Source organism: Cydia fagiglandana, chromosome 2 (genome assembly GCF_963556715.1).
Source record: "Cydia fagiglandana chromosome 2, ilCydFagi1.1, whole genome shotgun sequence".
Classification (NCBI taxonomy): Eukaryota; Metazoa; Arthropoda; class Insecta; order Lepidoptera; family Tortricidae; genus Cydia; species Cydia fagiglandana.
The window spans coordinates 657,857-685,366 of NC_085933.1; the positions used below are offsets into that span (position 1 = coordinate 657,857).

The 27,510-nt window shown below is 40.6% G+C and overlaps 3 protein-coding genes and 2 non-coding genes across 6 annotated transcripts; 4 read left to right on the forward strand and 1 right to left on the reverse strand.

The window, feature by feature from the left end:
* The first annotated feature begins 2,899 nt into the window (after positions 1-2,899).
* LOC134673325 (RNA-binding protein squid) lies at positions 2,900-8,191 on the forward strand. 2 transcript variants are annotated; one of them, XM_063531299.1, is made up of 8 exons: positions 2,900-3,137; positions 4,160-4,200; positions 4,386-4,660; positions 4,895-5,026; positions 5,261-5,528; positions 6,624-6,686; positions 7,230-7,348; positions 7,609-8,191. In XM_063531299.1, exons 1-7 carry the CDS (start codon positions 3,010-3,012, stop codon positions 7,298-7,300), a joined length of 978 nt encoding a protein of 325 aa, XP_063387369.1. In that variant the 5' UTR covers positions 2,900-3,009; the 3' UTR covers positions 7,301-7,348; positions 7,609-8,191. The 2 variants fall into 2 exon arrangements, with proteins under 2 accessions (XP_063387369.1, XP_063387371.1); XM_063531301.1 differs by lacking the exon at positions 6,624-6,686 and having other exon boundaries at positions 2,902-3,137.
* LOC134679726 (small nucleolar RNA snR61/Z1/Z11) lies at positions 4,243-4,315 on the forward strand. The gene has a single exon (XR_010100393.1). It is a non-coding gene; the product is annotated as a small nucleolar RNA snR61/Z1/Z11 (small nucleolar RNA).
* On the forward strand, positions 5,124-5,196 carry LOC134679727 (small nucleolar RNA snR61/Z1/Z11). The gene has a single exon (XR_010100394.1). It is a non-coding gene; the product is annotated as a small nucleolar RNA snR61/Z1/Z11 (small nucleolar RNA).
* A 497-nt stretch (positions 8,192-8,688) lies between the features above and the next one.
* Positions 8,689-14,531, forward strand: LOC134673342 (uncharacterized). The gene is made up of 2 exons (XM_063531310.1): positions 8,689-8,813; positions 14,285-14,531. Exons 1-2 carry the CDS (start codon positions 8,749-8,751, stop codon positions 14,502-14,504), a joined length of 285 nt encoding a protein of 94 aa, XP_063387380.1. The 5' UTR covers positions 8,689-8,748; the 3' UTR covers positions 14,505-14,531.
* A 340-nt stretch (positions 14,532-14,871) lies between these two features.
* Positions 14,872-27,326, reverse strand: LOC134673670 (uncharacterized). Its single transcript, XM_063531685.1, has 14 exons — positions 27,138-27,326; positions 25,680-25,803; positions 24,975-25,121; positions 20,832-21,007; positions 20,259-20,453; positions 19,804-20,019; positions 19,399-19,579; positions 19,044-19,257; positions 18,442-18,715; positions 18,067-18,215; positions 16,262-16,502; positions 15,769-15,915; positions 15,382-15,486; positions 14,872-15,260 (listed from the first exon to the last, which is right to left on the reverse strand). The coding sequence occupies exons 1-13, from the start codon at positions 27,147-27,149 to the stop codon at positions 15,418-15,420; spliced, it is 2,145 nt and encodes a 714-aa protein (XP_063387755.1). The 5' UTR covers positions 27,150-27,326; the 3' UTR covers positions 14,872-15,260; positions 15,382-15,417.
* Positions 27,327-27,510: the final 184 nt, after the last annotated feature.

Below are 27,510 nucleotides of genomic sequence, written 5' to 3' on the forward strand. Positions count from 1 at the left end.
AAATATATAAAATCTGTTCTACACTACCATCCAACAATCATAGCGGCAAATTTAAACCTTGAATATTCAAACCAAGACCCTAAAATAGTATTATTTTAGTTAGTATTGTGTTATTTTGTTGATTAGATACGTGGCCAATCGAGAAGTTATTTTAGTATTTGAGACCAGCTGGAATGTAAATTGTAATTTAGAATACTTACTAATAATTCTACTGTCGTGTACATACGGTACCTTCAACGTTCATGATAATCATGATAATTTTCATCACACTTGGTCGTAAAAGGTTTCATTACACTTAGGTGATACTAAATTTCGACCTGAATTTTTTCAGCCCAATTTATATTATGTTTATTTATTTCCCACATAGGTATACAAGAACAAGATACACTTGTGTCCGTCTTGTAGGTACCAACATTACATTATTGATACCTACATGTCAGTTTGTATTTTATTAGTAGTAATAAATAATTAACAACAGACTCTTTACTTTACGGTACAATATCACAATCATCCCATCATTTTTATCAGTTAAATAATCTGATATTTTGTAGTAGGCTTTCTTAGTTACAGCTAGTTTAGTTTAGCCAAGTTTAGCTTAGTTAGCTAGTAGTTAGGGAACGCAATCCCGCATGAGGAACTCAATCCCGGTATTCCGCGGGATTGCCATTTTAAGTCCCGCGGGATCCCGGTATTTGCGGGATCCCGCACAAGTTAGTATACAATTTTACGAATTAGTACTAAATTTGAAGGTTGAAAACAAAAAGTAAAATAAAATTAGAAATAGTACATTTTGTATTAAAAGAATACGGTATAATGACAGTAATCAAGAATTTAAGAACGTGTGTAAAGGCTTAATTAACGCGATTTCGTAAGTCCTGTACCACTCGTGGCACACGCAATGTTTTTCATCACGCCTGTGAGGAAAAAAGAGGGAAAACAATAAAAAATCTGCCCAATTTCGGACGTACCTACATAACAAAATTCCCTGGGTACAAATTTAAGATTTACGGACTGCGTCGCCTACGTAAAATAACACCTTTTACGAGCAAGTGTGATGAAATAAATAGACAAATTCGGGCAAAATGCTCTTCCGTGTCATTGTCATTACCCCTTTCGTCCATAGATGCATTTAGGCTCCGTGAAGAATTTTCGCCAGTAGGCACGTGCCCGAGCCTGTATTCAGTGTAGTAACACGTAAGAACCACGTTGCTCTTCGATCCCGCAAATCCCGCGGGATCCCGCTTAATTTACGAGCGGGATTAATCCCGCAAATTGCATTCCCTACTAGTAGTAGTAGTAGTAGTTAGTTACAGTTTGGTTTTTACAACTCTTTGACAACTATTTTAAATTAACGGTATGGGAAATCTGTTATGTGATTAATTTATGAAATACATGTAATTTAAACAAAAAAAAATTATAAACATAAATTAAAAACTACATCTGTGACTAATACCTATTTATTGTAAAATGGATCGATTGTCCTACAAATGACTTTCTGACTTTTGCCAATCGCAACCGCCGCACCGCAAGTTTTCCTTTATTTTATTTGCTTGGCGAGGCGGGCCATACATCCTATAAATACTGAAAACGCGAAACCAGGCAGAAGTTTTATTTTCACGTTTCTCGTGTTAAAATTCAATTCACACTCTTTTATAAATTCTTATTCGCCGCCCATAATACACAATGTGCAGCAAATAACTTAATAAACAGCAACCCTCTTAATTTTCCATCAGTGGACCTTATTACACAAGCCATAAGGTCCACCGATGGACACTGAAGAGTGTGGGCGATGGTACTATGAAATATTATTAGGTTTCCCGTGAATTTTGGTACCACCAAAGAGAATTAAATGGTACCAAGCCCCCTCCAGACTATGCGCGTGAATCGCGGGCGAAACCGCGAACGCGAGTGTGGAGTCGATTTCGCAGGTCTACGTGCGGACTCCACACTCGCGTTCGCGGCTTCGCCCGCGATTCACGCGCATAGTCTGGAGGGGGCTCCACGAACACGAAGGTACCACAATACGTATATGCAATACATTACAAAGAAAAAAAAAACAGCGGAAGTAGCCGAACAGGCATTCATATTCACATAATTATGTAAGAAAAAAACGCTAATTTTCTCTCACTTAGTTTACTGTTTTAGTAATTTGAAAAGTAAAAACAACATTATTTATAGCAAATAGTTTGTCCCAGAACTGTCTTATACAGAGAGAATCATACTGTCTTTGTCTAACGCTAGTACTTGTAATTTGTAACTATTGTAAAAGAAAGGAATAAGTATAATTTTCCTGGTTCTTACTGACTGACTAGTTGTGTTTGCCAGACTTAATACACCAGTGCTTAAATGCTGCACACACCTTATTTAATTTAGTGACTGACGACAGGGACGCAGCAATGCGAAGAAGTGTCAACGCATAGCTGCGTCTCTGTCGTCAGGTATTATTAGTACAAAAGCACTAGTGTAATGCTCACTTAATAGATGCTTGTATTTGTCTATAACAAATTAAAATTCAATAAAACAGGTCATTTTGCACTGAAATTAGTTATGTTTTACCGAGAGCAAGTAAGTTTTATACTTATTTTTAATATTATAAAACTTGTTAATTTAGAAATACGAATAAATGTAATCATTTTCTGAACTGAACTTCCGCACAAACGCGGTAATTTGTTATGTTGGTAAGATTATTGATTTCATAGCGCTTGCTTCTGTCTCTTTTGTCCATGCATAATTTCTTATTCTATCTCTGTCTTTGGTCGCCAAGATGCCATTGACCTGCCAACAACAGTTATTTATTCTCGCCTCTGATTGGTTGTTCAAGTGGTAGGGATGAATCATTGCAAAAAAAAGCGCGTCTCTTTGGTCATTACCAACATAACAAACCGTTTCGCGCCGACTCATCACGCATTTCCCTTCTTCCTTCTGCATTTGGCATTCAGTGTTGAAGGTCGTGTACGGACCTTAGTTTTTAGTTTATCATTAATTTAGCAGTTAGCTAAAACTTAAGTCATGGCCAATAACGACAATTTTGCACAAGACGTGACCGATAATCAATTAAATGGAAATGCAGAGAACGGTGGAGGTGATAATGGACAACAAGATAATGGTAGCGAAGCCCCGGGACGCGATGACGACAGGTATATTGATTTTTACTTTACACCGGCTTAATTTGTATCTTTACTGTGTTTTTTGTACATTACTACATATTTTTAGTAGCAGCAGTTTAGAGTAAAGTATAAATTAGCTTTATAATATTCCTTTCAGTATACGATCTTTGCCCGCCGCAATGGCGGCGATCCCCGGCTTCATTCGAATCCATTGTAATCCTCTTTACGTTTTCAAAATTTTGCGTTTTTATCCTTACAGTTCGATCTTCGCAATGTAAATTTATTCCTAGATGTCATAGTTTTCATTGGAAGTAAGTTTCAGACTACTTTTGTCAGAATGTCCATTATCTCGGAAGGCGCGTGAGTAAAATGGCGTCGCATTTGCGCGTCGCTTGCACCCGGCACCGGTTTCTTGTTATCGATTTGTCCGTCGGCAATGAAAATGGTAATTGTATTTGCGGTTGGTCGTGTAATTTGTGTCGAGCTGTTACTAATAGTCGCGGAACGGTCGGGTACTTGCAAGATTTTAAATCGGTGCTAGGTCGGGCGTCGCCGGCGGACAGGCCCGGGCCGGCGGCGCCCGCGGTCAGTTTGGGGCGCGACTAACGCTCTGTCTCTCTGCAGGTGTGAGCCTGCGTCGCCGCCGCAGCTGTCGCCGAGGAAACGATGGTATTTACATTGCTGCTGGGCTCACACTAAAGTAAAACACGACCAAACTGACTAGATTGATCTGGCCACTTAACTTTGGGCCTCGTTCTCTCTTGCCAATTTCAAATCTTGCGATATCACTGTAACATCTTGTTTCATTTTTTTGTTGTCATAATGTTAAATTTCCAGATTCCTAATTTTAACTTACAGGTTCACAATTTGTTTTGCTGCAGTGCTTGGAGTTTGTTTTTTGAACAAAAATAGTAGCTGTAAAGTACTGTAAACAAGTACTGCATTAGTTTTAATTCTAAACTTTAATGTTTAATAATAAGTCAGTTTCTGAATCGAGACAACAACTCTTGATGTCAGTTTCGTGTTGTTAATGCTCATTTCAATCTTCACAGAAAACTGTTTGTCGGAGGATTGAGCTGGGAAACTACAGACAGTAAGCATCTTTCATTTTCATTCACACAATATTATTCTAAATTTAGAACGATGATCTCATTCAGTTCTGCTTCTGAAATGTCATTGAAGAAAACTTTTACCCACATTCCTGAGTTATATAAATATTTCTGCATCCCACCTACTAAAGTTTGGATGAAAGATTTATATATTATTTTATCTTTTCAGAGGAATTACGTGATCACTTCAGTGCATATGGTGAGATTGATAGCATCAATGTCAAGACAGACCCCAACACCGGCCGATCACGAGGCTTTGCCTTCATTGTTTTCAAGGCACCTGACTCCATCGACAAGGTTATGGCTGCCGGAGACCACACAATCAACAACAAGAAAGTAGACCCAAAGAAGGCCAAAGCGAGACACGGAAAAATCTTTGTCGGAGGCCTCAGCAGTGAAATCTCAGATGATGAAATCAAGAACTTCTTCAGCAACTTTGGAACCGTAAGTTCATTGCTACTTTGTTTAATTTCAACACTGGTCACTCTTTGATCATAAATATGGTAGCTGATATTTAAAGACTGATTCTACAATATGATGACAAACTCCGGAATTGGTGAGATTTTATTTTTTCTAGAGAACTACTGAAGATAAAACCGGGCCACTGACTATAACAATAAAACATATACATATTGAAGAAACAAAAATGCAGATGTAAAATGAGCTTTTCTTTTTCAGATCATTGAAGTTGAAATGCCTTTTGACAAGACAAAGAACCAAAGAAAAGGATTCTGTTTTATCACCTTCGAGTCTGAGCAGGTTGTGAATGAACTTCTCAAGACTCCGAAACAGACCATCGCCGGAAAGGAGGTAAGAATGTTTGAGAAAATTTCATTAATAACTATTGGTACTCTTTTTTGTTTTGGTTATTCAGTTCCAGCTTGTCTCAATGGTTATTTTCTAAATATTCAAATGATGATTTTATTCAGTTCTGCTTCTGAAATTTCATTGAAGCCAGCTTTTACCCACATTCCTGAGTTACTAACCAACAAGTGTCTTGTTGTGTGCTAGTGAGCGTTTTTCTTATCTAAATGTTTTTGTCAGGTTGATGTCAAGAGGGCGACGCCCAAGCCCGACGGCCCCGGCGGCATGACCGGGCGCGGCGGGCGCGGAGGCCGGGGCTCGCGCGGCGGACGCGGCGGCCGCGGCGGCTACGGCGGCCAGGGCGCCTGGGGCAACCAGGGCTACGGCGGCTACGGCTACGGCCAGGGCGGCTACGGCGGCGGATACGACGGCTACGGCTACGGCGGTTATGGCTACGACGGCTACGGGGGCTACGGCGGTTACGATTACTCCGGATACCCCAATTACGGTAAACGCGGCAAGCAGAACTAGATAATTAGCGACCCACCGCTAGCCTGCTCACCGACACATTACCTCGACTGATGTTACCTGATCCTTAGGATGTAAATGTAGAGTAAGGCTGCCTCCGGGCGCGCTAGGTTAACGTTGCACGCGGGGCGACTCCGTCCTTGAGATGCCTATTTACCTTGTAATGTATATCTTACATTTGATTCGAAGCGATCGACATCACGTGAACTTTAGCTATATATGTTAGTGTGTAGAAAATATTTATTTTTCTATTATAACTATTTACTTTTAATATTCTATCGAGATAATGTGTAGTTGAATGTTGTCGGGGTGACAGTATATATCTGAATATAACCATGGGTTGATCTAATCTTTTTGAGTATTTAGGAATTCATCATTTCATATAACTTGTTTGCGATTCATTTTAATTTTGCATATCTGTTTAGTTGGAGGATAATATTAGCATCACTGTTGGCACACTGGCTCGGCGCCGTGTATACTGTCCGCGTGCTTGAGGTGTATGTGAGGTGTAGGCTTGTAGCGAACCCGAGGACCATTGTCATCGTCTCGTTCACCGGGTTACTATCTGTACATATGTTACCCGCCTTATGTTTTATAAGTTTTATTTGTAATACCACTTTTGACATATGTAGCAATGTCGCTCGAGTTTTTATTTTCTTTTGGTATTTAGTTTTTACCTAACACTCTCGCCACATGCTACATCTGGGAATTGGGGTAATATATGGAGAGACATTGTGAAAGTGATAAAGATATGATGAAGCTTTTAATAAAGCACTGTTACGAAAATTCTCAATGTGTTTCCATATATCACCCCCGTCCCTCCCGCACCCCCCGAGGCGCCACCAACACCACTCATCGGCTAACTTCATTACTAACAGCACACTGGACTAGCGACTAGGAGCACTAATTAGACACCGCAGCAGGGATAGGTCAGACTAAGCTACTAGAGTTTACTAGACTATAGATTGAGTATTAGACAAGTGGAGTGGAAGGAATCGGTGCGAATAGAGCGAGTGTGAGTATGGTAGGGTCGAGCGGCACTAGGCACTAGCACTAATGGCATTGTGTTGGGCAGACTACGGCGGGTACGGAGGGTACGAGGGCGGCTACGGCGCGCGCACGGCTCCGCGCGGGAAAGGTATCTACCGATCCCATAGTTCATGCACCGAACGTTTTGTTGCCTACTAGTTCATATACTATACCACCGGCTTGTACGCTACTAATTCGTTCACTGATCTCCCACTCTTCACTAGTCTTGAAGGCATCCAGTAGATACGTGTTGTGTTGTAGTCTTGTCTGTCCGGCTTCCACATAACATACCGTAGCATAGTCTCATAATTTAAAACACCGTGTTCTAACCCATAGTATATTTTGACACATTCATATGACTATTAGTTCGCTTTTTGCATGGCCTCGATCACTAGTATCACTACACGGACTAGTGACGGCACACGGAGCTTTTCCTTTGTTTCATCGGTTTTTCTTAACGTTACTTAGTCACAGTGCACGTTATATTTACAGTATAGAAATAGAGTAGACAGAAAAAGAGCTCGAACAGATGCGTCGTCGGATGTCTAGTGTTTAACTAGTGCGCCAACAGTGGTGCGTGCGACATGTGCGCGAGCTTTTGATCGGGCGTGTGTAGCGTGTAGCGGGAGCTATATCGTGGGTGGTGTTACAGCCGGCTACCAGGGCGGCAAGCAGCGCGGCGGCGGCGGCGGCCGTGCCAACCAGAGGCACCAGCCCTACTGAACCCGACACTCGCGTACCTGCCAATAGTCATCTCAGTCCAATAGTAAGGTGAGAATCCCTCAGTATCTCTATACTTATTAACTTGTAGCTTTTCTCACCTGTTAACTTTGAATTTTTATTATGATGAATCTTGCACAAGTCTGAGAGCTCTGACGCGAGCCTCGGCGCTAGCGATAGCAGAACCCCCCGGGGTGTCGGTGCTCGTAGATCGACAAGAGTGCGGTGTGCACGGTCTGACAGAGTATCAAAACGCTCGGTCAGACCGACCGTTAGTGGACGATGAGTGACTTGGTTGTTGGTTGTTGCAGGTTAAGTGCCCGGTCATGAGTGCCCCCCGTGCCCCGCTGCCGCGCCGGGGGCACTTCATTCCATTCCACATTATTATTATAAGAAATTAATCTTTTTTAAGAAGATTTTTTAAGGATAAATGTCTCGTGTAACAGTGCCGTGCTTGAACGGCGTTACATACTTATTATAATATAGAATGGATTATAGATTCACTGAGTATTATTGCAGATTGATTAGATTCAATTTTCTTTATTTAAATTGTTTCCTTTTTTATTGGAGTCCAGTAAGGTACAGTGTAGGGCCGCGGGCTGCCGCCGTTCGCTGCGTGCTTGTTGTGTGAATGCGCGAGGTCGCGAGAGCGCCTCCATTGACAGTTGTTTGATTGGGATCTCATTGCAGAAATGTTGTACTTTTGTATGTTTAATTTTGGTAATCTTACAAGGAATCAGAATCATGTATTTTATACAAACATAGATGTTTCTTCCATTGAGTAGGAATGAAATTTAATTCTTAGATTAAGTCTCGGACATGAACAAACTTCTGGAGATATACGATTGTGTATGTCGAAATAAAACGAATGTGTAAATAAACAATTGACTTTTAGTCCTGTTTTTGTGTCTTAGGAATTGAAGGAACCAGACTTCATGGGATAATTTATCTGCTTCATATAATAAAAATATAAAATTTGAGGATTTTGCTTACACTCGAAAAATCCGAACCATTAATTTTGGTGCGCCACGTAAATGACCTATACTTATGCAATATCAAAGGCCTCAAGGAGTTTCCCTCCTCGTATACCTTCGAAATTTCAAGCGAGGTTATAATTATATTTTCTAGCTCGTACATACTAATCATAATCATGATAGCGTGTTTGAGAATGTTTGATTATTACAAATAGTCTTCTCTTTGTGAAGCCTGATCATGTATCGTAATGAGCTCTAATTGCTTATGTTCTCATTAGTTAACACTAGATAATTTAATTTGATAAATAGTGCCACTCGTGATTTCTGTCGTTAGCTAAAACCTTTTCCTTGTAATTATAAGAGGCATTTGAAGTTTATCTGATGTAAATATCTAAATTTCGTATAAAATGACACTGGCACCTTCCTTGGTTATCATTTCCTTGGTTATCGTTGTAAAATATTCGTCAACCTACCACAATGGTCTGCAAACTTCTGGGCTTGGTCCTGCTGGTAGCTGCAAGCTATGCTGAGGAATTCGAAAAGTAAGTATCTATTTCCAAATATACTACTACACTCGTGGACAAATTTAGAGGAATGCAAAATAGTACATACGATACAAGTGCGAAACGTAGGAAATTCGCAAAGAGTGGCGGTAAATTGAAACACGACCGAAGGGAGAAGAGGTGTTTTAACCCTTTGACCGCCGTTGTCCGGTATAGAAGACAACGATAGAACGATACGCTGGCGCCGTCGTCTTGTATACAAGACACAAATTCAACCACTGAGTTAATGTGAAAATAATAACAATTGCAATTTCATTTACACTCGTGTTCATATTTAAAGTCTTTGTTTTTTCATTTATTTGCTTTTTAAGCCGCTATATAAATCCCTTCTTTTATAATAAGGCATTTAAAAAAATTGCTCCAATTTTCAACATTTTTCATGTTCCTCGTCGCCGTTGTCTTGTATAAAAGACAGCTAGGGATGGGAATGTTAACTCGATATGGGAATTTTTAAAGTAAATATAAAGTCAGAAATATGTTTTTATCTAAGTATTTGAACACTTGTTAATCGCCAATTTTTTTCAACGAATAGTAGGTAACTACTTACTAGAATACGTAGAACGAGAGTCAGATAGGCATAACTATATTTAAAGTTCAGGTAGCTTCTTTAGCTCTATAAAGTAGAGTCAGACAAGTAAATTTGCCATTGTAGATTGTGGACTATTTAATTGCAGAAGAGATAAATAAAAAAAATAATTGATGTTATTTTATAGCTTAGTGGGAAGGGATACACCGCAGCGACCGCTTCGCACAAGTGTGGTACAGGGACATACCTGTTTATCAGACTTTACTTTTATTGTTATAACATTGAAGTTAATGTGTAATTTTTTTATAACAAGTCGTTGAACGTTTTTTTGATAAGAGTTTACCTATAGATTAATGTAAACCAAACTGAAATTATAATGATAGATTCTAATTCCGGAATAATATCTTCACTCATAAAAAATTCAACCCACGTGTAATTTTCACTAAAACGGTTCCGGTATATTGACTTTATCGACACATGATGCGCAGCTTTAACGTTACGCCAATAAAGTTTACGTACCGACAAGCGCTTACGCCGTTGACCTAGAGACTATTATTAATTGATCCGCGCGGAAACAGTCCTTGTCGGTCTGCACTGCGGGCAGTCCATGGGCGCCGTTGTCTTGTATAAAAGACTTCTCGTACAGCCTAGTGCAGCGATATCACGTCTTGAATCGACATTGTTTAGTGGTTGTTTTTTATGTTAAATCCCTATATTTTAAACATTTTCGGGTGTAAAACATATGTTTAATTTTGGCAATTTGGAATGAAATTAAAACAGGATAAGAACAAAGCTAAATTAAAAAGATTTTTATTAAATATTGTAAATATCGATATCACTATTTGCAATCCCTAAACTTTTTATTAGTTGTTTACTTAAAATTTGCTCTGGCGTGTGAGTGAGCGTCTTTGCGGACTAGGTCCGGCGGCCAAAAGGTTAAATCGACAAAAGAGCTGTGAATTACCTTTTTACCACACCAGCTCTAAAAGGCTTACTTTCAAGTTGCACTTTGCTATCAGTAATTCACATGTGAGGCAATGCAAATTTTGAGTCGTTTTCTTTGCCGTTAGAATTGACTTTTAAATGATGATGATTTTGGATGATAAATATTTAATAACATTCATTTGATTTGGTTTGATTTTGGATATTTTACATATTGATTTGTGATTTAATTTTGTTTGATATATTTGCTTCGGGTTGGTGGTGAAAAATTTTGTTTCACTCTGGAGGGGGGGGGGGGAGGGCGGGGCAAATTTTGTTTCACTCTGGAGGGGGGGGGGGGGCAAATTTTGTTTAACCCTCGTGCTTTGAAACCCTCGCAACGATCAAGATTCCATTTTTCGAATTCAATTTTGGAATCTTTCGCTTGCTCGGTTATCAATATTCGCATGAGAGGAACCTTTTGGCCGCCGGATCTAGTCCGCAAAGACGCTCACTCACACGCCAGAGTAAATTCTAAGTAAACAACTAATAAAAAGTTTAGGGATTGCAAAATGTGATATCGATATTTACAATTTATGGTAAAAATCTTCTCAATTTGGCTTTGTTCTTAACCAACTTTAATTTATTTCGAGAATGCCAAAAATTAACATATTTTTTACACACGACAATGTTAAAAATAAAGGTCTTTATCATTAAAAACAACCACTAAACAATATCGATTCATGACGTAATATCACCGCACTAGGCTCTACGAGAAGTCTTGTATACATGACAACGGCGCGCATGGACTGGCCGCAGTGCAGACCGACAAGGACCGTTTCCGCGCAGATTAAGTAATAATAGTCTCTAGGTCAACGGCGTAAGCGCTTGTCGGTACGTAAACTTTATAAGCGTATGGTTAGAGCCGCGCATCGTGTGTCGATAATATAAATGTACCGGAACTGCTTTGGGGAAAATGACACGTGGGTTGAATTGTCAATGAGTGAAGAACAATAATATTGGAAAAGGGTGGGGATCAGAAATGTTCGAGAATGCATGTTTCACATTCGACATGTTCCTTAGAAGAGCTTGTCAGTTCCCGTATTACACCCTCCCTACCATAATAATTTTTCGTCAATTTCAAATACATAACATTCTCATAGTTAGGCGACACTGACTAGTCCGAGCGTCCGCCTGTAGGTACCATTCTTGTGCGAAGCGGTCACTGCAGGGTATCACTCCCCACTACACTATCATCTCAAAATGAATCATTTGTTCTGCAAATAGACCACAAGGACAGATTTACTTGTCTGACTCTACTATGGACAGCTGAACAAGTTCCCTGAACTCCAGCTATAGTTGACCGTAGTTCTGTAGAAAGCGACCAACTTTTTATTTTTGTCGAAGTGACTTACACCCTAACTCAGTAGCTTTGGTCGCTTTCTGCATTGACAAAAAAAATGAGTTGGTCCTTTTCTGCATAACTACGGTCAGTTATGCCTGTCTCTCTCTCGTTTAACGTATTCTAGTTACTAGTTATCACCAATTGGCATTTAACAGGTGTTCAAATGCTTAAATAAAACCAGATTGGCCACTTGATATTTATTTTGAATATTCTCTAGAGATGCACCGGATATTCGGTTACTATCCGGTATCCGCCCTATCCGGCCAGTATTTTAATATCCGGCCGGATACCGGATAGTGCCCTACTATCCGGCCGAATACCGGATAGTACCATTGCTTGATTTTGGAGTAAACAAATTGGATTTAAGAAACAGTCACGGTCATAATCGTACTTGTTTATTATTTTAAAACAATTTAGAGATTCAACTGACTTGCACGCGCACTCATTTCGAACCTAGAAATTCACTTAGAGTTTACACTACAAATTCACTCGACTTTAGCGCGAACGTTCACTTAGAAACAGGTCAAAACTGCAGAATGCGCACCTGAAAAACCGAAATGTAGGTGCAGCTCTGCTGGCCGATATTCGGCGGCCGGATACCGGATATTCGGCCGATGGTCAGGCCGAATATCCAGTATCCGGCCAAACAACTATCCGTTGCATCTCTAATATTCTCATATCGAATTAACATTCCCATCCCTAGCTGTCTTGTATACAAGACAACGGCGACGAGGAACATGAAAAACGTTGAAAACTAGAGCAATTTTTTTGATTGCCTTATTATAAAAGAATGGATTTATTTATCTGCCTTAAATGCAATTATTTTAAAAATCAAAGACCTAAAACATTAACACGAGTGTAAAAATATACTACAATTGATGTTTTTTCACATTTACCGAGCGGTTGAATGTGTGTCTTGTATACAAGACAGCGGCGCCAGTGTATCGTTCTATCGTTGTCTTGTATACATGCCAACGGCGGTCAAAGGGTTACGACAACTTTGCCCCCTTGTAAAACAAATAACTATTTTTGCGTTCCTGGATATTTGTTCATGAATGACTATTGTTTAGTAAACAATGTAATCACTAAATCAAAAAGCTATAACTTCACCAGAAAGAGTATAGTGGGCCGGGCCTGACCCCAATTCTATGGACCCCAATAAACTGCTGCACCTCTTTCACGAATCTCTTCCTACAATGATGGCGTGTGCGTGATAAATTGGGTCGAGTATACGTAGCGAGAAATGTTTGCTAAGAATAAATACCAATATTGCATTTGTCCACTAGCTGCGCTGAGCGAGGATAGGTAAATAAGTGATTCTATAGGGGGTATTCTTGCAATGTTCTGCCGCCAGAGTGCAGCACTAAGCTAGCTAGTAAACCATAGAGTAGGTAACTTATACACATTGCTAATACCTAATAATAATGTAATATGACATTGAGGTTGAGGCATCAAGGCAGTTTGTTTACATTACAGCGCCCGCCCCCTATGGAGAGTTTTGCTTAATATGTATATCCTATAACAAATAACAACGCCATTTATATAGGACTGGCAAGATGGTGTTATAGTCAGGGATCGGATCAAAGAAAATAATATAACCACCTTATAATCACTAGCAAAAAAGATAGGATACCGGTATTTATTGTATGGGAAAGTTTTATTCGTTCTTTGTTAAATATTTCATTTCTAATTGGGCAATAATTTAATAATATGAAGTCGTTACCTAAATCCCTAATACACAACCGGGTCCTACATTTCTAGCATAAATTCGTTCGAAGTTTTTGCAAAAAAACTGTATATAGTGTTAGTAAGAGTGTTAGTATAATTACATATTTCAAATCACGATACAGTATAGCTATTAGGCTCCAATTTATACCGATTAAAAGACTTGTTGTTGCACAAGGTCCCAGGCAACCCCAGGCGACTGTCAGCCTGCTGCTGTTACATATCATTTTGCTCAGAATTGACTTACAGGCGCTAAAGTCATTTTGCGTAAGACTGCATCGATCGTCCAGCCAGTGGCGCGGCCTTAGTTTTCGCTTTATCATAAACGGCAAATGGTGGCCTCATTTCTAAAGCAAAAAATAAACAACATAAAACTGTGTCAAAGAAGAAAATTTGGGGATCAGTAGGACAACAATAGTAATACCTATACTGATTTATACATAAATTAATTGGTTTATTAATAAACATCGTGAGGAAACCGGGCTAATCCCAATAAGGCCTAGTTTCCCCTCTGGGTTGAAAAGTCAGATGGCAGTCGCTTCCGTAAACACTAGTGCATACGTTAATTCTTGGGATTAGTTGTCAAGCGGACCCCAGGCTCCCATGAGCCGTGGCAAAATGCCGGGATAACTCGAGGGAGGGAGTTAGAAAACACAATCCCCCAATGAGGGAACAACTACCGCGAAAATCGAAGTTCGCAAAATGCGGGCATCTTTCTCTGTAACTCTAAGCCTTCGTTGGAGTAAAACAAAGATAACCGCAAATTGTGAATTTTGGCTTTCGCGTTAGACACCCTGATTACAGAGAAGAGACGCAGCTATACGTTGACACTTCTACATATTTAAGAAATCACGAAAACGGTTTATGTTATAGCGATATACCCGAGAAATGCAAGAGCATGTCCGTGACCCCGGTAGGCTGCCCGTTCCGGTCGAGCGACGGGCTGCACCCGCATCCGGACGCCTGCGACCTCTTCTATTACTGCCCGCCGGGCCACGCGGCGCCCATCTGCCGGCAGTGTCCGGCCGGGCTGCTCTTCAACCCGGACACGCATGTGTGCGACCATCCGGACCGCTCTGGATGCCGTCAATAGTTCGACTATCGAATACTGGATACTTACTAAAAATAAAGACACTGGATTCCTGATAAAGAAATTTATAACTTACGATTAACTTTGGTTTTTATTTTGCTCAAAGCTTTCTGCAGTTTTAGTTTACGATTCTTTCACTAGATAGCAGTATTCTAAATACCCAGCAAAGTATTGTAGAAGAGTTAATTTCAAGAAAATTTTGAGCTACAGCGCCTTTACGCAGCTGAAGTAGATACTTCAGCTGTTAAAACTCGAGGGACCTAGATAATAAAGTCCTGACCCGAGAGAGAGGGATGTCATGTGGTACACAAAAAAAAAGTATATAATGCATTACAATATTATACGTTTACTAAATTTTGATACACATCACAGCAGGGCTAGGAACCGGTATTTTTAAAAAACCCCGAAATAGACCAATATTTTAATTATTTTATGCTCTTTACGTAAGACTAGATCATGTATTTAGGTAACGAATCTGTGTTATGTTATCAGATTGTCCAATTAAAAAAGAAATAATAAATCAAAGAACGAAAAAGAACGTAATAATACCGGTATTTTTGTATGGAGCAAATACCGGTTTCCGAGCCCAGCATCACAGTACGAAACATTAAACGACTTCGAAAACTCCTTTTTCAATATTTAGGTCCAGTCGCTATCAAATTTTATTTCAGCCGCCAAGATGCTCAAAACAATGTGTGTGCAGATATTTGCGAGCTCCGTGGTCGTTCCGATATTATATCTGATGAGATGGTGACAGGGCTATAACCGCGAAAATCGAAGTTCGCAAATTGCGGGGATTTTTCTCTGTCACTCTAATTACGCCTTCGTTGGATCCCCGCAATTTGTGACGAATATCGGTTTTCGCGGCAGCCGCTCTGACTCCGTTCGGTGGAAGTACGGAGAGCCGGCCCAGGGATCAGCAGGGCGGGCCGGCCGCCGTCGCGAATAAGATGTCTAGGGCACTGCACAACGCTCGGTAGTTCACCTGGAAAGTGACAATATTAGAGTTAGAGCGTTTTCACATTGTCCGATCCGATAACGGATGGAAGTAAAATAATTTCATTCGGAGCGCATATTTCAGAAAATATTAACTATATCAAAAAATGGTTTTAGGAGACACTTCGTTTTGAAAGACCTATCCAACGATACGCCACACTATTGGGACAAAGCAAAAAAAAAAACTATGGTATAAAAAAATACACCCTAACTAGAACTTAGTAAAGCAAACAACTATTTTTCCCGCCAATAAATATCCAACGGTCCGTACCTCGTCGCCGCAGCCGCGCTGATAGCCGAACGCCTTGTAGACTAGATCCCGTTCTCGAGCTGAGACCAGAGATAGAAGACCGCGCGCACACAGCGCCCGGTCCGCGGACACGCGCGGGATCGTGCCGCAACGCTCGTGGTCCATATCCTGTTATAACAGTTCATCAGAGTTAAACAGATGGTGCAGAGCCGGCCATATTAGGGTTTGATATTTAATTGTATTCTAAGGTTTAGATATTACCTTAAACACCTCGAGAATGTTCGACAGCTGGTCAAAGAACTTGGCCAACTTGGCGAGAGCGAGGGACAGGGTGTTCATCTCCTCAAAGTTGAGGTGTTACATATAACATTTAACCATTCCATTTCATTTTCAACCTTAGTGCAACGGTTTAAGGTCTACCAATGGTCAGATAAGCGTTTCAGGTCAAAACGCTGTGTTCTCCTATTAGCGAATTGTAACAAAAATCCAGGAAAAAAATATGATGTACTCGTACCTTAAACACCTCGAGAATGTTCGACAGCTGATCAGGGAACTTAGCCAGCTTGGCGAGAGCGAGAGACACGGTGTTCCTTTCCTCAAAGTTGAGGTGGTTGAGCGGCGAGTCGATGGTTGGGACATGAGGTATGGGTTCAAGGAGCGGGGCCCGCTCGAGGCTGCCTTGCGTGAGGCACTCGCCCACGGTGTCCGCGAAGCGGCGGTACTCCACGTAGCGACGGCGCGCGGGTGCGCAAAACCTGCCAACAGAATAGGTGTCAATGTCATCGTTTGTACTTAGTTCACTGTGCAGCGAGCTGGAATAGTACATTATTGTCGAGGCTCGGCAGTAGCTACTTGCAGGCTGAGGATTCGTTTTAAACGGACGACCTTGGGAGTCCGTTTAATTGAATCCGAAGCCAGCAAGTAGCCTTCCAGCCGAGTCATATATAGTGCTTTTCTCAAAAATGGTGCAAGAAATATAAATATCGTAGAAATATTTTACAAAACCAACGTTCTTACGTATATATTTTCACAGAAAAAAGCCATTGCCGCCTTTTATTTTTTTTAATAAAAAAGTAGAAGTGTATTTTTCTGCCGAAAATACGCCAAACTATTTGAGACAACTAAATAGTCGCGGTACTAATCATCTGTTTGGCTGTTTAATGGGCCTGTGCCTTCATTTAATATGGCCATTTCAAATTTTAAAAAGTTTGGAACTCGACAAATAATGGAATTTGTATGCAACATTGCAGTCCCAAAAGCGAGACTGCAATGTTTTTAGCTTTTTAATTTGTGAGTGACCATAAACTACGCGCTTCGCGACCTATTTTTTAAACGGCAAAGTCGACTTTGCCGTCCATTTTTGAGAAATAGTACATTATTGTCGAGGCTCGGAAGTAGCTACTTGCAGGCTGAGGATTCGTTTTAAACGGACGACCTTGGGAGTCCGTTTAATTGAATCCGAAGCCAGCAAGTAGCCTTCCAGCCGAGTCATATATAGTGCTTTTCTCAAAAATGGTGCAAGAAATATAAATATCATAGAAATATTTTACAAAAGCAACGTTCTGCTGTATATATTTTCACAGAGAAAAGCCGTTGCCGCCTTTTTATTTTTTTAATAAAAAAATAGAAGTGTATTTTTCTGCCAAAAATACGCCAACCTATTTGAGACACCTAAATAGTCGCGGTACTAATCATCTGTTTGGCTGTTTATTGGGCCTGTGCCTTCATTTGATATGGCCATTTCAACTTTTAAAAAGTTTGGAACTCGACAAATAATGGAATTTGTATGCAACATTGCAATCCCAAAATCGAGACTGCAATGTTTTTAACTTTTTAATTTTTGACTAACCATAAACTACGCGCTTCGCGACCGATTTTTTAGACGGCAAAGTCGACTTTGCCGTCCATTTTTGAGAAAAAGTGCATATCTATCCACTTTACGAATAATGAAGTCCATCCATAAAAAAAGTGAGAGAATCCCGCTGTGATAAGTCTGCATTTGAATAACATTTATGACATTTCACTAAATGATGATTTTCGCTTACCTATAGGTAGGTATTAGCAGTTGAACTAATGTCAGTCCTGAGAGATTTTTTACCGACTAGCCATTGATAAGTATGTAGGTAACCCTAGTTGAACTTGATGGATATATACTATACCTATATAGGGCAAAGCCTAAACCTCGCTGCTTCAGTGATATCTATTATTGAAAGAAGACTTAGGTAGATCGTAGTATTATGTGTTTCATAGAGACAACGTAATAGACATCGCAAAAGATCCACATTATGTAGTGACAACAGAAAAGCGAACTCTACTCACACTTCCATAAGCGTATCCATCTCCAAGGGAGTGAGCGCAAGCCCCGCGGACGCCAGACCGCGATAGAAGTCGGCGCGGGGGATCACTAGCTCGTTGTGCTTGTCATGCTGTTGCAAGAAGTCTAGAGGCCGTATGCCTTCGCGGACCATCTGTGCATGAAAAGTATCTGTTAATGTTCCATGGTTTGGCTAAAAAAATGTGTCAAATCAATCCACGACTTTAATTTAACGAATGTTTTGAATTTAGTTGTTTTGTTGTCAAGGCAGTGGTCTGGTTTATGCGTATCTGAGGTATCACGTTTTGTGGTGAATGATAAGTAATTATGATAATCATATTCACTTTTAGACAAAAATTGCCTGGGGTCCTTTTACGTACCTTTCCCTTAATCTTCGCCAGTATTTGCACTATATCCGTCTCCAGCGGGTTCACCTTCCTGCTGTGCTGCCCTCGCGGCGGGGCCGGCGGTCCCGAGATGACCGCGCTCTCCACCGGCCTCTCTTCCAAGTCGTCCAGGAGCTTCACGTAGCTGAAGCCGCAGTCGTCCAGGTAGCGCAGCTCTAGGGCTCGCACTTGCTCAGGTGTGGGGAGCACGCCGAGGCGGGCGAGGACGCGCCGGAGCTGGCCGCGCGATACGTGGCCGTTGTTGTGTCTGAGAACATGTATTGCTTCGCTTATGGGATGATGTAATAGGTAGGTACGTAATAAAAAAAAGTTGTATTGTGTGATCTGCAATTCAAGGTACTAAACTGTTTATATCAGGTGTTCCTAATCCTTATTGGGGTGGTCAAACCTGCGAGCTGCGATGTAATAAAGTATATGGAAATCCCCCAACTCGAAGGTTATCGTTAAGTATGCTAGCTCTCTGATCGAAGGTAATAATGTCTCTCCAAAGTGGGAGCTGAGCTGATGACGCCTCCACTTCCGCGCCAGCCTAGACGGGACGTTCTCTAGTAAGCTAGTAACTCAACGCCACTCACTCGTCATGCTCTCCAAACGATGGCCTCAGATCTATACTCCTCTCTTTCACCGCGGCTCGCACACGCAGTAAGGCCGCCTGCGCCGCATCCAGCTCGTGTTCCCCTAGTCCACCGCGTTCGCTCGGTGACCCGATCGCTGGCAGCGCCGCTACCGCCTCCGCTACCGCGCCCGCCTGTACATCCGGGTGCTTCTCGAGCTCCTTTATAGCGAATACTGCACATGATAGAAATAGAGAAAGAATGAGCAAAGGCCCGACTTGTTACATCTAAGTGATACTCGGATCCTTCGTGAATTTAACACTGATCGGAGCATCGAGTCTGACCCTAATAGGGCATGTAAGTGTCCTGGATATACCTTGATCGCAGTCATCCTCAAACGTTCGCCAGCAGATTCGGTTGTTGTCGTTAGGGTCCACGTAATGTCGAAGCACGCAAACTGCCTCTTGCGCCGATAGGATCGTCCCCAGCCCCATCGCGTCCATCGCGCGACGGAAGTCCGCCGGCGCGATTCGACCACTGTTCAGGGGATCGAAGTCCTGAAAAATCAGATATAATAGAAGAATCTGATGAATGGGATCACCCGCTGCTGGGCGTTGAAAAGCCCTGATAAAACCGTTGTTTAGTGATAAATATCCATATATTTTCTGTGTTCAGAAAAAAATAGCATGGGCTATGTCTATGACTTATGTTAAATTTAAATGGCTTGGCCTATGCCATCATGGGAACTAGACACACTACTAATATATCCAGCAGAACTGACTCTAAAGAACTCCGAAACCCGTATCTTCCGCTGTAACACGTACTCCTGGACGCGCATCATCAGCTCGATGAGTTGGCGCGTCGGCCTTGGCTGCTTGAGTGCCGGGTGGAAACAGTCGTTGGCGCCGAGGGGCGCGGTGGAGCGTCCCGCCTCGATCTCGGGACGTGATAGCTTGGGAAGCGTCGTGTCGATCACCGCTACGGGGTTGTTGTATTCCTGTTAAAGTTAATAGTTTGATAAGTGATAGCAGAAATCAGTACCTAATAATGTATTAATAATAATTTATTGGTTGGCACTTTCAAATTCTAGATAAGATCCTAATTAAAAAAATAAATAAAAAATTGCTCCGGATAACATGGAGGCCGAACATGATGATGAGCAGAAATTGGCCGCCAGAGACAATATCCCTGCTAATGAAAACAAGTAGCAAACATTAGTAGTAAATTATACTGTACCACTCCAAGCCCTCTAATGCCCTCCTTCTTAACCGCCTCAACAGCCTTGAGGAACTCGACATAGTCCAGCGTGTAGGAGTCCTTGATGAACCGGCGCACCAGCAAGTTGAAGTCCTCAGTGGAAACCAGCACGCCGATGTAGTTGAGGATGCGGGCGAAGTGAGCGAACGTGATGCGGCCGTCGTTTTTTGCTACCTGGAGAATAAAATAAATATGTAAAAAGTCACAAGGGTATCCTAAATCTAATTTGACTTATCTAATGAACTTTGGTCCACAAGGGATGGCACATTAACCAACAGCAACTAGACAATAGGCAACAAGCACGAAGCTAAGAACACTACCCAGTGGCAAGTACCTAAAAGTGGTGTCGGTGAAGTACCTAGGTGTATTTTCGAGGCTCTCTAAAACTCCCTTACCACAGGTGTTTTCTTTCTTCTAGTAAAAAAATTCACGGTGCTAGGCCGTAGGTCGTCACGCACATCGCCTATAACTATTAGCAACGCCTCTATTGCAACATGAGGTGTAGGTTACGGTTAGGTAACGGAGATGACTTTAAACTTTTGTGTGCTTTACCAGCTCATAATCCTGGAAGTAAGGTTTCAAGGGCAGTTCTCGCGCCGCGATGGTGGCCAGCAAGCAGCAGAGGCGCCTCATCTGCCACTGGTCGAGGCGGTGGCACTCCGGCTCCGGCGGCGGAGGGCAGGCCTCTAGCAGACAGTCGGCTGATATCTTTTCCCGCCCACCCGCATCTGGAACATACCATCTTGGGATTGAAGAACCGGAAATGTTTAATAAATCCGGGTTGTTTGTCTCGAAAATCACGAAAGTACCAGGATTTTAATTTTGATATTGCAGTTCTTTTCTTGGCTCTAAATATAGGGAAATTCCGGTACTTTCGGTGCCGATATTTCCTGGGAGCAAACCCTAATACTATATTATAGTTATCTGAATGTTCCTTAACCATATTGCATCAAAAATCAGAGACACGACGATGTGCGTTTGCAGGAAAAACTGGACTGGGCTTTAAATTAACAATAGCTTTGTTAAAAAGAAAACTGGATTAAACTGGCGCTGATCTCTCGTTATGTGAAGTGGCAAGAAGCTTATGTCCTCGACGTGAGTGCCCTCGCTGCGGGGCAAATGTCACGAGCGACATGTATTGTGACGTCATAGATTCAGGGTTTCGAGGGCATTCTTAGCATAGCAACATACTAGACCTGCTACTAGTGGACTTTTTCTCGTGACAATAAAGCTTACGATTGGTAAATATATGTGTACAACGATGGTACAACGGTGGATGGTGCAACTATGCTCTGTCAACTCATTCACAGCTAACTAATAAGCTTCTTCGTAGCCTATAATATTGTAGACAATTAAATAGACATCCAGCAAAATTCACCCTCTAAGTTTGCACTAACTTCTATGAATGACAATTATACATAGGTATATTCCATATTAGCGCCATCCTTGACGTAGTACTTGGCATGAAACTTACCGTGGTCAGATACTATAGTTGCCTCCAGAAACTCGCGAACTAAATTGACAGGAGTTTGACAAATAAAATGATACCAGGAATAGCAAAGAAAAAATAGTCAGGGGTATATGTCGATAAAATGATATCGATAAGTAAGATGCACTCACTACCCATGTCATAATTATAAAGGGGTCACAGACTATTTCGATTTGTATGAATGTGACGAGAAAAGCGGTTGATTCAATTGTAACATTGTGACGTTACCAATCAAATCAGGAGGTGCGGATGTGAAACTGAAAAGTTTATGCAGGTTTGGGGGCAAGATGTTTATATCAAGAGCTCGCGGTTGTCGCCATAAATATAAAATTGGTGATTTAATTTTATACAATGTGACCGGTAGATGAGATTGATCGATAATTAAAGTCAGTAAAGTTTTATGTACCTATTCATCAAATGTTATATAAAATGTTTCTCATATAAGTGAAATGTAAATTTCTTTTTGAGAAAATAAAAAATTCTTTAACCCGAAAAGTCTGCAGCGATTTTGATATCCCACGCAGTGCAACTGTTATTTAATACGTCATAATTTCATAGAATTTTGACGTAAAATAATACTTGTACTGCGTGGGCTATTAAAATCGGTGCAGACTTTTTTTTGGTCTAACTGTATTTAAATTCTGACCTAATTGTCAACTTGAATGTCCAGTTTAGGGACTGGTCTTCTTTACAATCGAAGCAATAGAGATAACCGAGACGATTTAATTTTTACGTCCACACCACACAAAATTAATGAGAAATCTTATCTTATTCCCTGTCTGGGTCGGCCTTATTTGTAATTTGAGCCAAAATCACTATTTCTATGTTATCACCTACAACTTGTTACTCTAGCTGTAAGTTTTCCTAACAAATAAAATAAAATAAATAAATAATATCCTTGTATCTACTCATATTACTATAAAATTGCACAATTTTCGAAATACCAAGTAACATGTGTAAAATAATTTAAATTACTTAAAGATACATTTCAACTGACCGCGCAACAGTAGCGCCACTAGCGATGAATTCTCGCGATATTCTCTAATTCAAACTTTTTTGAAAATATCGATATGAACAGCACTGGCCAAACGGTGGTATCATTTGTGCACATTGACCTGTCAATTTAGTTCGTGAGATTCTGGAGGCAACCTTAGAGTCGGACCAAAGCTAACACATAATGACAAAATGTGCCAATGTCATATTAATGTCAAATAGGTATCTATGAAAATATGACGTTCATAATGACACTCCTCAATTTGTTCTATTCAAGTCGGTGCAAAGTTTGCTTATTTAGACGCACTCTTGTATATTGAAGTAGGGTTAACCGTATTTTTAAAGGGATGTTAGTAAACCGAACAGACGTGACAAGTTGACAGCAAATAAATTGCATAACGTCGAAGCCACCGCGACGTACTACAGACTCGACTACTTACAAGTAAATGGAAAAGTAAAGACTGGCTGTACTTAGAATAGAATAGAATAGAATAGAAAATAATTTATTTGAAACAACACATCTTAAAATTAATACAGACAAACATGTAACATAGGTTAGTTTAATTGGTTGTTTCAAAGAGGATACCACTCAGCATGTGTCGGAGCACTTAGTGCAACGACGCTGATTTTCAGTGGACCCTTACTTCAAAGAATTTCCTTGAGTTCCGGATAATGAGTTATTTGGGATCATAGTAAATATTTGTAGGTAGGTACTTTAATTAGGTAGTTTACAATATAATTTTAATAATTAAGATATTTTAAGAACTTGAAAACTAAATGTATATTATTATGCAATTTCTTTATTGGAAATTTCGTATGAACTCATACCTGTGTTCACATTTCTCAAGCATCAGCATGAGATTGACTCAAAGTATTACAAAACCTGCCCAGGATATATATATATGTATAATTCGCTACGCTTACAATGCTATTCGAAGTTCAAAAGACGTAGATGCCGTAAGTTGAATATTTATTAAGAATTAGACAGTATTATTAAGGCAAACTCATTACAAAATGTTTGATCAAGGCTCCACAAATTGGTAGGTGGGTCAAACAGATCACTGTGTTACGTTCTTTCCTGTGGACATACACAAAGTTAAGGGCTATAAAGGTTAATTTTCTTATTTAACCCTAACCCACGTAAAAAGGTCCTCCTTTTATTTACAGAACTATAATAAAATCATTACTTACATGCCCACAAGCTGTTAACTATTGCCCACAGGGGAGAAAAATGTACAGTTCGCGCGAACACGCTAGTTTTCTCTCCTGTGGGCAATAGTTAACAGCTTGTGGGCATGTAAGTAATGATTTTATCATAGTTCTGTAAATAAAAGGAGGACCTTTTTACGTGGATAAGGGTTAAATAAGAAAATTAATCTTTATAGCCCTTAACTTTGTGTATGTCCACAGGAAAGAACGTAACACAGTGATCTGTTTGACCCAGGTACTGTTAATATTTAACGCATGCACCAGAACAACTCTCTACGCCGTCTGAAAGGGAAACTATTATTAAAAAAAACTATTCGTAGGTATCTTAATTTTTAACGTAATATAATCAGCTGTCTAGCAGATGAGCCGCCTGATGGGAAGCGGTCATCGTCGCCCATGGGTATGGGCAACATCAGACCCCAAATACTCGCGTCTTGGAGTACACCATGCTATGATGCAAATGAAACACCTCCACCTACTTTCTACACGTTTTAGGGAATGATAGAATAGAGGCCCGCTATTTTTCATGATCTGGAAGATTTTACGATCAGCCGTCTAAAAAAAGAAATAAAAAGAAGTAAAATTGGTGAGCTTTTACTCATTTGACGGGAGTGATGTGGTGGTGAAAAGAAGATTACTTCGAGTTCAGTACGTAGGTAGGTATATATACATGATTTACTTAGGCATTGTTTGCAAAGTTCAGGTATGAAGTGTAGGCTGTAGCGTAATGTTTAGCTCGCGTGCTTAATGCTAGTTATCGTTTAACGGATATTTGCTGTAACGGCTAACTATTTGCAGAAAAAGTTTATGATAACTAAATTGGAATCTTTTTTATTATCCTGTAGATTTGTCGAATAGGTATGAATTTCATTTTCAGTACGAAATGGTAACGTGCCAACAAGTGTTTACTTACTATGTTGTATGTTTCATGTGACAATACCGATACGAACTGGGACTCTGAACTAATTATTTAATCTAGATATATTGTTAGTGCTGTGACTGACCTTCGCCATGGATAAGCTGACACAGCTGGTGGTAGAGGACGCGTCCGTCTTGCGTGCGGAAATAGTCGGCGAGTTGTGAGATCTCGGCATCAGACAAGCCGACCACGGTGCGCAGCGGCCCGGCTAGCACCGACACGAACTTGGACTCTGCAACGATATTAAAGTATAGGTAGGTACCTACCAGTGGAGGCGCGTCAAACATATCCATAGACAACCCGCCTAATTTGGATTACATATTTCCACTCTACTCTAACGTCCAAAAACAGGCAAGCCGGTGGGAATCGGCTTTTATGGACGCGCCGACTTATGGCAACCTAGTAGGGCGACAGGGATGATCTAGGGAACTAGGAATGTCTTGAGCTCCTACTGTAACGCTAATCTAGGAAACCTTTGCTTGTACATCCAATTAACGAGGCGGTTTAAGGACTAAATTCCGATATCGAATTCCGTTTTGAAGTGAAACAGCTGGTGGCAATGCAATAAAAGTCTGCGTGTTGTGAGATCTCGGCTTCCAATATTCCAACCATGGAGATGGAGTGCAGCAGTGCAGGCCTGTTAAGCACTGACATAAACTTGGACTCTCCAATACGATATAAAATACTGTGTATTGGGGAAGTTTTTGGAGAACAGTGCCAAACTAGAGGTATACAATGTACCAGACCAGAGCTAATAAACAGTCGACGGTGAGTGCAGTATAGGTTTTACCAGAGATGAGCGAGTTGCCCTCGGGGTCCAGCGGACGGTACCAGTCCCACAAGTTGAGGCCCACGCGGAAAGCGGCGGCGCGAATCTTGTTGCATGTCTTCCACACATCAGCAAGCCGCAATATCTGGGACAAAAAGACATTTTTACTATGTATTACACTCCACAACCAAAACCAACCAAAGACAATCAAAACCAGCTTAAACTCATAACAAATTATGAAATTAGAGTTGATCTCCCAATTCTAATTTAATAATTTGTTATGGGTATAAGCTGGTTTTGATGCGACCTTGTCGATCGTGTTTGTAATTGAGGCGCATCAGGCACACCACTATCACTTCGTTTGGCATGCACCAATCAGCGTGAGCGATCTGCGAGGTCGTATGAAAATAATATCTAAACCATAACAAATTGTTAAACCAGAATTCGACTCAAATTGATGTTGCTGACTTTGCTTCTAGGGACTCAGTTATATGAAAAAAAAGGCCGTTTTGACGAAACTACTGATTTGGACAAACAGGATGACTTACAATCCGTAATAAAATTTTAAATGACGGCATGGAATGACACTTAATAAAAAATTAATTAGTCTCTTGATTGCTGACCATTTTCTATCATAAATAATAAATTAAAGTTTGAAAATGTTTCACTATTTTATAGCCAACCTGACTAATTATCTACTACCTACGTACAGACAGACAGTATCAAAATTCAACAACACATCAGTAATGGAGTCTTCTTTGACTCCATTACATATTAGGTATAAAGGTATCGTGCAAGAATTAAAACGGAGTTTTCTAACTCCATCAATATACCTCAGATTTCGCCGGACAAGGTTTCACTCAAGTTCCTTTACGAGTATGACCTAACTTTGAGATTCAACGTTTGACTAACATTTGAGGAGGTCATATCGGATCGGGGTTACGAGGTCGCATAGCGGGCCAGGCAGCCATCAGAGCGAACTTTAACGTTCAACAACCACTTTATCAGCTTCTGAAGCATAGTTTGTCTCATGTCTGACTTTACAAAGCACTTTGTAAACTTGCCTTGTAGAATGCTATAGATGCTATAGAAGTTACCTTAATACTCCTTATTTAAGGGGTCATAGTGCAAGCATAGACATATTAATTGGTAAGTTGTCATGCAGGCACCAACACCATTCAAACAGGTTAGCAAACCAACTTTACGTACAGCGTAGGTACCTACGCCGCCTACGCCTGATAAGCGTTCTTGGCATTATGGGTAAAGCCAAAGAGGCCTAGAACGAACACGTTGCCTCGTTATAAAACATATGTTCATGCATCCCTTTATTCAATAACAAAGTAGGTAAAAGGGGGGCAGGATGTGGAGTAGGTACGTTTAACGAAAATAAGGAAAAGACATCACCGTTTCCATTGTAACCAATAGCACTTATAACTTATAACGTAAACATAGAGTTCAAAGTTGTACAAAAATCGTTACCGTATCATGCATCTTGATTCTCGAGGCTTCAGTTTCGCGAAAGTAATGATAATAACCTAATTATGGTCGATGACACTTAATTTATCGGCATGGGGGAGAAGTTTGGTATTACGCTTGGATTTTTCGGCAAATAAACATTATTTAAACATAACAAAGTGTGAGACGTGAATTGACATTGACAGCGTCAAAGTAGGCGAGGTGAATAGGATTACATTATTGAAAAAGGAACCTGAAAACATTATTTGCTGAAAACTCTCGTAATAAAAAAGGTTTTATATAATATAATAAATCTATGGTTGTAACTATGATATGAAACCTTTTCAATTTTATATAGGCTTGAATAAATTTGCTTGAAATTTACAAGTATGGAAGG